General features: G+C 56.4%; 1 protein-coding gene across 1 annotated transcript; it reads left to right on the plus strand.

The window, feature by feature from the left end:
• The first annotated feature begins 4,883 nt into the window (after positions 1-4,883).
• LPCAT4 (lysophosphatidylcholine acyltransferase 4) lies at positions 4,884-11,808 on the plus strand. Its single transcript, XM_062205559.1, has 14 exons — positions 4,884-5,024; positions 6,227-6,369; positions 6,631-6,851; positions 7,177-7,289; positions 7,382-7,442; positions 7,731-7,789; positions 8,069-8,103; positions 8,532-8,586; positions 8,707-8,789; positions 9,039-9,164; positions 9,330-9,462; positions 10,625-10,723; positions 11,016-11,172; positions 11,465-11,808. The coding sequence occupies exons 1-14, from the start codon at positions 4,911-4,913 to the stop codon at positions 11,638-11,640; spliced, it is 1,575 nt and encodes a 524-aa protein (XP_062061543.1). The 5' UTR covers positions 4,884-4,910; the 3' UTR covers positions 11,641-11,808.
• Positions 11,809-12,357: the final 549 nt, after the last annotated feature.

Raw genomic sequence — 12,357 nt, forward strand, 5'->3', positions numbered from 1 at the left:
GGAGATGTGTGAAGAAAAAGACCCATCTCCTTAAAAACCCCCAGCCTCAACCGGACTGCGAGCTCAGCCCTCTGCCTCTATGCTGAGTCACCCGCCTGCCTGCCCAGGTGTAATCTCTCCACTCAACCATGTAACCTTGCTCCTCCCCTCAGTCCGAGCAACGGAGAACTCTCTCTCAGGTTCTATCTGGAGAGGTGCCCATCCATTCTTACGGATGTCCCTTCCCCAATAAACTTTGCTACGTTTACGTTTCCACTACTCTCTGTCTCACGCCTGAATTCTTTCTTGTGCAAAGACAAGAACCCTGCCATTCACCGGTAACATACACAGCAGCTTTACCTGAGCTACTTGCACAACTTTTTGTTCTCCTTACAGTTCACATTAGTTCCTAAGGAAATCTGGTTCTCAATTCTGCTGTGGTGTGATTTGTTTCTAAATGAGTACATGCAAATTGGAGGGACTTCCCACATCTCCATAATCCTGAAGAGATCCTGGAGCCTCCATTCTGGGTTGGTTACCTTCCCACCTTCCTTGTGGGTGCCCAGCTCCCCTCTGGGGCTGTCCTTGCCATCTCCCTAAGGGGTCCTTTACCTTTTCCATGTTGGAGTCTCTATTTCCTGCAGAAGTTTCTTACCTTCTCAACAATAATCAGTGAAACAAGTCACAAAATTGGATTAACAATAACCCTCACTAAAAAAAAAATCAGTAACCATCAAGACTAAATTAAATCATGGGTGAAAATGGTTGTGATGTGCCTTACTTGTTACATGTTGCTATTTAAAACATAGTAGTAGGAAATACTCCAAAAAGTGGATGCTGGTTTCCCTCAGGCAGGTTTTTGCTGAGTCTTCTTGACCCAGTTTCTTTGACTATCCACCAGTGGTTGAAATAAAAACTTGAAAGCATTTACGAGATGACACGTAACTGTTTTATACTGACATTCCTATAATGTCTTGGACCACAACATGCAGCTCCCCCTCTCCTGACCTAATTATCTCCCAAAGGCCTAACCAGCTATTAACCATCACCTTAGGAGCTAGGGCTTCAACACATGAATGAACAGAGAGGGAGACAAACATTCAGCCCATAACAGAAATCAACAAACTTTGTCTAGGATATGCTCTTGCTTCTCTGAGAATGTTGACTGATCTGTCCTTGAGAACGGAGGTGCAGGTCTAAGTGTAAAGTGTGGGGGTGTTAGGAAGGAATCTACACGGCAATGACTTCCAGCTTCTGCCTGGTCCGCCTTTCAAGGCCCAAGGATCTAGTGGCCCATTGATCTGCCAGTGTCCCCATTTCCTCTGGAAATACTGACTGTTGGGATGCAGGGCTCTGCTGCAAAAGGAACCCGCCTAGCCTGGCAGGCATATTGCAGGGAATGACAAATGCCATCACCAACTTCTCAAAGATATTCTTTACCCAGGCTTTCCTTTCTCAGATTATCTACATAAAGGTCACCCAGATGGTTTGTTTAGTGGTTAGAAGCAAGGGGAAGGGCTAGCATTGTGGCACAGTGAGTTAAGCCACCACTTGCAAAGCCAACATCCCAGATCAGAGTGCCAGTTTGAGTCATAGCTGGTCTGCTTCTGATCCAGTTCCCTGCTAATGTGCCTGGGAAAGCACTGGAAAACGGGAGACCTAGATGGAGCTCTTTGCCAGGGGTGGGATCCTTTATTCTGCCAAGGGAGATTTGGGATTTTTTTTAAAGATTTATTTTATTATTTGAAAGATATTTAGAGATTCAGAGAGAGAGAGGTCTTCCATCCTCTGGTTCACTCCCCAATTGGCCGTAACAGCCAGAGCTGAGTTGATCCGAAGCCAAAAGGCAGGAGCTTCTTCTGGGTCTCCCACATGGGTGCAGGAGCCCAAGGACTTGGGCCATCAACTACTGTTTTCCCAGGCCACTGCAGGGAGCTGGATTGGGAGTGGAGCAGCCAGGATGTGAACTGAACCGGCATCCATATGGGATGCCAGTGCTGCAGGCCAGGGCTTTAACCCTTTGTGCTACAGCACCAGCCCCAGCGATTTGGATACAAAATTACCAACTTGGGGCCAGCACTATGGGGTAGTGCGTAAAGCCACCTCCTGCAGTGCTGACATCCCATATGGGCACCAGTTCGAGTCTCAGCTGCTCTACTTCCGATATAGCTCTCTGGTATGGCCTGGGAAAGCAGTAGAAGATGGCTCAAGTCCTTGGGCCCCTGCACCTGCCTGGAAAGACCCAAAGGAAGCTCCTGGCTCCTGGGTTTGGTTCGGCACAGCTCCAGCCGTTGCAGTCATCTGGGAAGTGAACCAGCAGACGGAAGACCTCTCACTCTCTCTGCCTCTCCTTCTCTGTGTAACTCTTTCAAATAAAGAAAGAAATCTTTTTAAAAAAAAAAATACCAACTTAAAAATGAGCCTGCTACCTAGGCTGAGCTAGGCTAAATTATTTTGTGAGCCTCATATGGCTTGCAGATTGGACATTTCCCACCCCTGTAACACACAAAAAGAGCAGGTGTTGGGTGCACTGGTTAAGACACACTAACTCGAGACTCTCTCATCTCACACAAGGTGCCTGGTTCAAGTCCCAGCTCCTCCACTTCACATCCAGCTTCTTGCTAATATGCAGCCTGATGTTGTGGTAGTGAGAATCCTCAGATTATATTGTGGTGATCAGAAGCTCAGGCTGGACACACAGAGGCCCATGGGTAGACTTACTCTAGGCTCTTCCCACATATGTAGAAATACAACTAAGAGATGTAGATGGAGGTGAGCAAAAAAGCAGGATCTACTGAAAGGCAAATCAATAGCCACACTCAGATGTGACTGCAGCCAACCTCATGACACAGAATTGCCCCCACTCAAGCTGAGGCCATCCTTTTTATAGACTATATAAAGGGTGCGTAGGGCAGGGCCTGATTGAAGATTCAAAGCAAGCAGGGTTTGGGGTGGGGCTGTGGCACATCTGATGGATAGCCAGAAAGATGTCATGGTTTCTGCTGCTTGATGTGAAGTGAGGTTTAGCTGAATGATGAGGGGGTGGATGTGCCGAGCCTTCAGTCATATTGAATTGGTATAGAAGGTGATAGGATTGGAATGGTGCCCAAGGCTTGGGTGTTGGCATTCCTTAGCTCCTTGTCCCTCACCACCTACCTGCCTACGCATATCACTAGGAGGCAACCGACAACAGCTCAAGTACTTGAGTCCCTGTCACCCACATGGCAAAACAGGATTGGGTTCCAAACTCCACACTTCCAGGTAGGCCCTGGCTGTGGCAGGAATTTGAAGAGTAAACCAATGAATGGAAAAATCTCTGAGTCCCTGTCTCTCTGCCTTTAAAACAAAATAAAAATAGATTCTTAAAAAATTTAAGGAAATTGCTTTTTAAAAAACTAGAGTCTGGAAATCATGTGTGATTCGTGTAGGGACCTCCATGTTACATACAAAAATACCCCAGTCCTGCTCCTTTGTCTCAAAAGGATGCATGAGTCTGTGTACCTCTCGGCGTAGACTCAGAAAAGTCCCAGAAGCAGATCCACCTGGAACCTGGTTTCAAGAAGCCAGTGGAGCCACAGCTCTTCAGCTCCCCTAACTGCCAACCACTGGGGCAGAATACATAAAGCAAGGTGAGCCTGTAACCCAACACAGCTCGAACAGAGGTCCTTGTCTTCCTGAATGTCAGAGGGGAGCTGGACATTGGCAGTAAGCAAGCTGCTCAAGTTTAGTGAAATAATACACCTGGCAGGCCAAGCAGGCGTCTCAGCAGAGAACCCGAGCCCCGCCTGCTCTCAGACTGCATTCCTAGGGCTCTAGGGGCCCAGGTTCTCCTACTCCCGCCCTCTTCCTCTGGGATGTGTGCCTGCAACCTGTGAAATTCCTCCCCGGCACGGCCGACGCTTCCACCGCTGTGTGCCCGGAGGGCTGGGAGCCACGCGCGGACCTTCGAGGTGCGAATGCCGGCTCCATCTCCTCCCGCATCCGACCGCGCACTGCGCCCGCCGCCCCGCGCCGTGTGCGTTCTTCAGCCTCTCACACACCGAGGTTAACGCCTACCTTTCCACCTAACAAGCTGAAGGCAATGCCACTCGCATTCCTTTTCCGTCGCACTTTTTTTTTTTTACTGGGTTACTGGCTGTGGCTCTCAAAGTCCACCCAAATGTCCCGGTCCCTTATCTCAGCGTGGCCTTATAACCCAGGCCGCTGAAATGCCTTCTCTGGGGTGGTCTGGGCCCTGTGGCCGACGGGCAGGACTGCGTTCTCCCGCACTTGACGCCACGCCGCACCGCAGGCGGCCTCTCAGGGCACCGGCCGCGGCCCTCAGCGCCAGCACGCGAGGCGGCGCCGCACGGACGCCAGGGGGCGCCGGCGCCTCAAGTCCGCGCGCCATGGCGGCGTCGCCCAGACCGGGAAGCAGAGGCGGCCGGCCTACCAGGAGCGGCGACCGGGCTCGGGAGCCTGCGGAGCAGCCGGGCCCCAAGGTCCCTCACGGCGGCCAGCCCCGGCGGAGGGCGCACCCCGCGCCTCCATCCCCCTCCCCGACGCCCCGCCGAGGGCCCAGGAGGCGCTCGGCGCCGCGCGCACCTCGCGGCCCCAAGCCCGCCCCGAGGCCTGCGAGCGAGCGGGCGGGCCGCGGCCAGGTGTTCAGAGCGGAACGAGCGCAGGGCCTCGGGGCCGGCGTCGCGCCCCGCCTCGGCGGACAATGGCCGCAGGGGCTGCGAGCATCGCGACCGGCGCTGAGGCGCTGGAAGCCCCGCCCCCGGCCGGCGCCCTGACAACGCGGGCGGGCCGGGCCGCGCCGCCTGCTCCCCGCCCCTCGGCGGCCGGCGCCAGGCGGGGCCCGGGCCAGAGCGCCGGCGCTGCCGCAGGAGCAGCCGCTGCTGCAGAGCGGGGCCGGGGCCGGGGCGCCCTGCCGCCCACCTCCTCCCGCCATGAGCCAGGGAAGCCCGGGGGGCTGGGCCCCCGTCGATGCCACCCCGGGGCCCCCGGCGCCCCCCAACCCCTTCGTGCACGAGTTACATCTCTCCCGCCTCCAGAGGGTTAAGGTGAGGCGTGGGCAGGGGGCTTCGGGAGCCCTCGCGGGCAGAGGGAGACAGGGCCCATTTAGAGCCCTGCCGCAGATGGGCTCGGGGATCCGGGCTGCGCGGGTTGCGCAGCGGGCGTCGGGAGGTGCGCACGTGGGGGCGGCCGGGGGTGGATGGGCAGGAGCCTTGGAGGGGACGCGATGGGTCACCTCGAAGGTGTGAAAGAATCGAGGAGGTGGGATGGAGGACTGGAGGGGACGCAGGAGTAGAGGAGATGGAGGAGCCTGGAAAACGCTGTCTGCGTCCTGCGGAGCTGACAGCCTTGGAAGAGGTCCGATGCTCTGGGAAGCCGAGGTTGGGGGCGGGGGCGTGCGCACGGCTCCTCCGGGGCTCTGACTTGGAGGGAGGACGGTTCCGGGCCCGGAGCGTGCGCCCCTGCGCCCTTCCATCACCCCCTCTGCCAGTCCCCCCCCCCTCCAGGCCCCGCAGTGCAGCACCTCCCGTTGGGGGCAGGGACGCTGGAAAGGGGGTTGGCCACAGGAAGTGGAGGTGGTGTGGGCTGGGAGCGTTCAAGGTGTCTGCTGTCATCGCCTCCCCTGAGACGGGCTCCAGGGACTAGGTTTGTTTACCTGCTCTTTCCCCAGGGCAGCCTATGGAGTTACCCTGGCTCCTGGCAACCCCTGCATCCTGGGTAGGGTCCAGCCCTTTGCCATCCCCCCAGTGCCAGGGGATTGCTGCTGGGCAGTACTGGAGACTGACCCACTGAAAAGCGCACCTTCGATGTCTCCAGCCCTCTGCCTCCCAAGCCCAAAGTGGGAAGAACCATGCACCTGGTTTCTGTTGGACATAGGAGCTATTTATGGAAAGGGAGTTGGGGGAGGAGGCCCTGCCTCCAGGCGACTCCATAGCAAGCACAGTGCTAGGCGCTCTCACGGGTTTCCTCTTTAAGTGCTCCTAGCAGCCTTGCCCAGTGCTTGATGCGGTTTGTGCCTTCGGTTTTATAGGTGGGGTGGGGACCAGCTGAGAGATGTGAGAACAGGAGGCCCTGCCCTCTTCATCTTCCACCCTCTTGCCCTCATTGGGTACCAGCCCCACTCCTGTTGGCACACCGCTTAGCACCTGCAAGGGGTGATGGCTCCTGGGTCTGTCCCTGTGGGAGGGGGTCCCTGACCGTGGCGGAGCGTCATCTCCCAGCTCTGCAGTGGCATTCTCTCCCTCCTCAGTTCTGCCTCCTGGGGGCACTGCTGGCCCCCGTCCGAGTGCTTCTGGCCTTTATCGTCCTCTTTCTCCTCTGGCCCTTTGCCTGGCTGCAAGTAGCCGGTCTCACTGAGGAGCAGCTTCAGGAGCCAATCACAGGATGGAGGAAGTAAGTGGGGGAAGGGACCCCTTTCTTGTTTCCCTGCTGTCCGTGCTGCTCCCACTGTGAGAAGATGAGAGAGGGCTCTGAAGTGCACCTGCCCAGCCTGGGTTGTTGAGATGAGGCAGCCAGCCCCAGCCAGAGACTCCAGCCCCGTGGCCAAAGTATTTGAGGGCAAAAGGGAGACCCTGCTTTCCTGGGTTCCTGAACCTTGGGGGTGGGGGGAGCTCCCAGTGCCATCCCCTCAGACACCCGACCTTGCTCTGGCAGGACCGTGTGCCACAACGGGGTGCTGGGCCTGAGCCGCCTCCTCTTCTTCCTGCTGGGCTTCCTCCGGATTCGTGTTCGGGGCCAGCGGGCCTCTCGCCTTCAAGCCCCAGTCCTTGTGGCTGCCCCCCATTCCACTTTCTTTGACCCCATTGTCCTGCTGCCCTGTGACCTGCCCAAGGTGGTGTCCCGAGCTGAGAACCTCTCTGTGCCTGTCATTGGAGGTAAGAGAGTTCAGTGGTGGTGGAGGGGAGGGTGACGGTTCCAAACCAAGGGGACCTGAGGCACAGGGGAAAGGGGGAGGGGAAACTTAGAACACAGACCGACTGCTGGCGAGTGAACTGTAAAGTAACCCCACTGATCAGCTGGTCTCCCAGGACTAGGCCATAGAGCCGGTTCTCTAAAAGGGCAATGTGTAGTCCTGGGGTTGTCCCCCAGGCAGAGAGGAAGCTGGGAAACAATGCACACTGTGAGGAACTGGAGGCTGTGGATGGCAGTGCCCCCAGTAGGAGCCAAGTGACTGTTCCCTGTATCCTTTCCCAACCGCAGCCCTCCTCCGATTCAACCAAGCCATCCTCGTCTCCCGGCATGACCCAGCTTCCCGGCGCAGAGTGGTGGAGGAGGTCCGAAGGCGTGCCACCTCCGGAGGCAAGTGGCCCCAGGTGGGTAAGGGTCTGTCAGCCCCCCCCCCACGTGCTCCCGAAGAGGCCCCCCCAGCCCTCCCCATCTCATGCCTTTCTGGTTTCTCTCCCAGGTGCTCTTCTTCCCTGAGGGCACCTGTTCCAACAAGAAGGCTTTGCTTAAGTTCAAGCCAGGTGAGTGGAGAGGGGGTGGTAGGGCGGTGGGCAAAAGGAGGCCCAGATTTGGGAAGGGGCTCTGGAAATGGCCACCCTGGTAGGGTGGGAAGGGTTGGGGGAGGAAGGGACACAGGGAACCTGCTAGATGACACTGATGAGTCCAGGAGTCTGAGAGAAAATGACAAAAGAATGCAGCATGGCCAGGTGTCCCTTGAGGTCTGCCCCAGACCCCTGCACTTTGTGCCTCTGGCTAACCCCGTGCACTAACCTCTGCTTGGTGGGGGGGGGATTGGAAATGGGATTCAGGAGCTTTCATCGCGGGGGTGCCCGTGCAACCTGTCCTCATCCGCTACCCCAACAGTCTGGTGAGTCTTGGTCTGAGGAGGCTTGGAAGGGACACGCCCTAAGTGGGAGTTGTCTGAAACTGCTGCTGCTGGGGGGGGGGGGGGGGCGGGCCTGGAGTGAGGTCAAGGCCTCTGCTCCATGGTGTGGGGGGGAGCTGGAGCGGGGTCAAGGCCTCTGCTCTGTGGTGAGGGTGGGGTCAAGGGCCCCTACTCCGTGGGGGGATGGGGTCAAGGCTCCATGAGCACTGGTGGGTTCCAGAGAGGTAATGGTCTTCTGCCCCACCTCTGCTTCTCCCCTAGGACACTACCAGCTGGGCATGGAGGGGCCCTGGCGTGTGAGTTCTGGGGTCCTTGGGGTAAAGGTGGGGCAGGGTCTGTCGGAATTCCTGGCCCAGCCTCTTTCTGGAGAAGGAGATGCCCCTTCCTCCTCGGCTCCCCTGTAGAGCCCAGCAGTGCCTGCAGCCGTCCCTGCCATGATGCCAGCTCCCTCTCCCTTCCCGACGTCTCTCAGGGGCTCTCTCCCTCAGTCTCTTCTGGAGAGCCGTCTCCACCAGGCACGCCCCTTGCCTTTCCTGTGACCCAAGCCTGTAGCCAGCTGCTCGTCTCTCTCCCTCTCCAACCCTTCCCTCGGTCACCCAGCCAACTGTGAGGCCAGGAGTCCGTGTTTACAGTGAAGGGCAGCACTTTCCCACCCTGACCCCCGTCCTCAGGGTGGGAGGAGCCATCCTTAGAGTGGTGAGTGCCTTGGTCTCTGTTCCCTTAGACTGAAAGTCCTCTGGCTCACAGCCTCTCAGCCCTGCAGCATCGTGGATGTGGAGGTACGGCCCCACCCACCGTGGGCAGGGTCAGAGCGGGTATGCCAGTCACCGGAAGCTTTGGGAAGGAGGGCGGGAGTGGTCACCCCTCATTCTGATAAGGACTGTGTGTGTCTGTTTCAGTTCCTCCCTGTGTATCACCCCAGCCCGGAGGAGAGCAGGGACCCCACCCTCTACGCTAACAATGTCCAGAGGGTCATGGCACAGTGAGTATTCCACAAAGTATTTCCTGGAGCAGATACTCCGTGCAGAGCAGCCACAAGATGGGGTCAGAGGGGCGGGGTCTTGAGGCGAAGAAAGGGAAATGGCCAAGGGAAGCACTAGTGGATGGCGGAGACTGAAGAGGGCACAGTTGAAGAGGTCTGCCCTGTCTCCCTGGTCGGCAGAGCAGAGTCAGCCGGGAGCTCTCAGCGGTTCTGCTTCCTCTCCTCTCCATCCCATCCTTCATCCCCTAGGGCCCTGGGCATTCCAGCCACCGAGTGTGAGTTTGTAGGGAGCTTGCCTGTGATTGTGGTGGGCCGGCTGAAGGTGGCGTTGGAGCCGCAGCTCTGGGAACTGGGAAAGGTGCTTCGGAAGGCTGGGTAAGTGGCCTTGAACATGAGGCTCTCAAAGGACTGAGTCATCTCAGCAAAGCAATACCTGGGCATTTACGGGGAGCACTCATGGGGTTGGAGCCAAGGTCCTGCTGCGTGGTATATCTAGAAAGAAACTGAGTCAGCTCTTTGCCTTCAACAATTCCATTGTAGGCTGTCCCCAGGCTGTGTGGATGCTGGGGCAGAGCCAGGCCGGAGTCGAATGATCAGCCAAGAAGAGTTTGCCAGGCAGCTGCAGCTCTCTGATCCTCAGACGGTGGCTGGTGCCTTTAGCTACTTCCAGCAGGTAAAGGAGCTGGAATGCAGAGGGCTTACTCTCCCACCAACGTGCGCAGGATCCAAGAAGCGTACCCTAGTGGCCGTGGTAGTCACACTGCTGCCTGGTTTGGAGTCTGCACTGAGTATTTAACAACTGTTGCTAGATGGGCATCTACCGAGATCCACTGGGCGATGCACACTTGTATCAAGTACCTGAAGGATTACTGTGAGGAATAACAAAGGAGGCATAACCCATCCACGTGTGCATACATTTCTGAAGCCAGTTTAAAGATTGGCAGTGATGGGGACCCGGTGGGGCTCTGAGGTTGTCAGAGACGAGTCATGAGGTTAGGTGAGAAGGTGGCACACAGAAGTAACAGCACTCAGGGGTGAGATGGCTGAGAATTTGAGGCCTAGAAGCTCTTGTAATATGTGGAAAGATTTTATTAAATACTTAGAGCTTCTCTGGGTGATTCCTGACTCTCAAGAATCTCAGCAACCTGTTTCCCAGGATTTAAACCAGGTTCCCCTCCCAAATTGCAAGAATGCCAGAGACTTAATGTTTATAAAGCCAGCAGTGCTCTCGATCTTCCTGCTGTCAGCAGCAGGCCGTGGTCCTCAGCGTGCTCTGCAGAGACAGGCGGTAACGAGCTGTGCAGATTCCTTAGACTGCAGCAGACTCTGCCTGGAAAGAGCTTCCTCCCCTATCCTGAAGCAGAGCAGAACCCAAAACCCAGATGCCACATGAGAGCCGGCACAGCAGGCTTCGCTCTTGGGTTTTGGCAGAGAGGAGGCCAGCGGGCCCCCTTTCGAGTGTGTTGGACCAGTTCTTCCACATAGGCTGAGTCAGAGGAGAGAACCAGTTTGTCCAGATTGGGGGCCAGGGATGCCCCACCCTAGGTTTCTCAGAAAGACGATGGCAACTTCAGCATGTCTGAGGGATTCCCCGGACACTGCTGGGAGATCCCCTTCTGGCGGCCTTCTCACCAGGTGACTTGGTATAGCTTGAGCAAGCTTATGACCTCAGAGAACTGTCACAGATCCTGCAGACTTTGGGGTTTGCAGGTCTGAGGAGCAGGCAGGGGGCATCACACCAACCCTTCTCAGAAGAGGGAGGGGCCAGCATCTGGAGAGCAGGAGGAAAGATGGCAGTATCTCCTGCATTGCCCTGGTTTCCTGTTGCCTTCCAGGATGCCCAGGGTTTGGTGGACTTCCGCGATGTGGCACTCGCACTAGCAGCTCTAGATGGGGGCAGGAGCCTGGAGGAGCTGACCCGCCTGGCCTTTGAGGTACTGGAGGTGGGATGTACGTGGTGACTACGCTCACCCCACACCAGGAGGCCCTGTGCCCTCTCTGCCCAGTAGCTTCTAGAGAGTAGGTTTTTTGGTATCCTACCCAGTGCCACACTGCTGAAAACTGCAGAGCCCCTGTGTCTCCATGTTGATGGCCTAGCAGGAAGAGGGCAGAAGCTCGGAAGTTTGCAGTCGGACAGGGCCTGTGCACAGCACTTTTGGAAGAGGAGGAACAGACCTGTGGGGTAGCGTACAGCAAGAACTTGACTGTGTCCCTTTCTTTCCCAAGCTCTTTGCTGAGGAGCAGGCAGAGGGGCCTGGCCGCCTGTTGTACAAAGACGGATTTAGCACCATCCTGCACCTGCTGCTGGGTTCACCCCACCCTGCTGCCACAACTTTGCATGCTGAGCTGTGCCAGGCAGGACCCAGCCAAGGCCTCTCCCTCTGTGAGTTACTGCCTCCCAGCCCCTGCACAGGCACTCAGGGCACTGTCAGCACTGGGGCCTAGAGAAGAAAGCCCTGGGCCAGGCGGGAAGGAGGGTCAGTGCCCAGTACTGGGGACTCAAGTCTTTGAGAGGTGAGGCTGGGAGGAACAGGCCGAACAAGAAACCGAGATGCAGACCTGGAGTTGAGAAGTTAAAGGATCAGAGGGGCAGCACGTGCGCGTTCTGAGACGAGCAGGTATCCTGGCCCTCGTTCTTAGGTCTTTTTGTTTTTCACTATCTCTTGTTTGTCCAGGTCAGTTCCAGAACTTCTCCCTCCATGACCCACTCTATGGGAAGCTGTTCAGCACCTACCTGCGCCCCCCCCATACCCCTCGAGGCACCTCCCAGATGCAACATGCCTCGTCCCCAGGCAGCCCCACTGCTCTGGCCAATGGCACTGTACAGGCGCCCAAGCAGAAGGGTGACTGAGCACCTCAGCCCCCACCCCTCCCTCCGCGGCTTGCACCCAGCCCCGCACACTCAGGGCAGCGCCAGGGGCCTACCCTATGCCTCAACCCTGATTCTTTCTGCTCCTGTTTGATTTTTGTTATTGCTGTTTGTTTGAAGTTGATTTTAATTTTTTGTTTGGGTTTTTTTGTAAGAAACTATTTTATATATAAATATAAATCTATATATATATATATATATATTAAAAAAATGAAGCTCAGTCACACTGCTGGTGTCATTCTTGAGGATGGAAAGGGATAGTCGCAGGATGCCCTTGGAGGATCCGGAAGGTTCCAAAGATCAGGCCTCTTAGGCACGGTTAAATGAGTTCTCCTCACTCCCTGATTGGATAGGGCTCCTCCTCATACAGAAATCATCCCTAGAGACCTCATGGCTTCCCCTTGTGTCGGCATCTCCTTCCTCATGAACCTGTTCTCAGCCTGTTCCTTTCCATTCCCTCTTGCTTTGTCCTCATTAGAGATTAAAAAATAGCTTAGTACCACTCTGCATTTGATAACCCTCCTGAGGCTTGATGCCATCACCCGCCATAGAAGCAGGTGGGACAAACTACATCGGACGGTTTCTCCCACAAGAGAGCAGAGGACATTCAGTCCTTGCTGTCCAGCCCTGCAGGGAAGGAAAAGCCCCCCAAGGTGCTGTGTCTGCACACAATTAGGAGGAGTTCATTCGATTCAGAGA

Source organism: Lepus europaeus, chromosome 11, assembly GCF_033115175.1.
Source record: "Lepus europaeus isolate LE1 chromosome 11, mLepTim1.pri, whole genome shotgun sequence".
Lineage (NCBI taxonomy): Eukaryota > Metazoa > Chordata > Mammalia > Lagomorpha > Leporidae > Lepus > Lepus europaeus.

Excerpts from the sequence above, each read along its gene's own strand:
- LPCAT4 (XM_062205559.1), top strand. The coding sequence starts at position 4,911 with ATGAGCCAGGGAAGCCCGGGGGGCTGGGCCCCCGTCGATGCCACCCCG. Across the intron at positions 6,370-6,630 it reads CCAATCACAGGATGGAGGAA|GACCGTGTGCCACAACGGGG; the intron begins GTAAGTGGGGGA and ends TTGCTCTGGCAG. Across the intron at positions 7,290-7,381 it reads CCGGAGGCAAGTGGCCCCAG|GTGCTCTTCTTCCCTGAGGG; the intron begins GTGGGTAAGGGT and ends TTTCTCTCCCAG.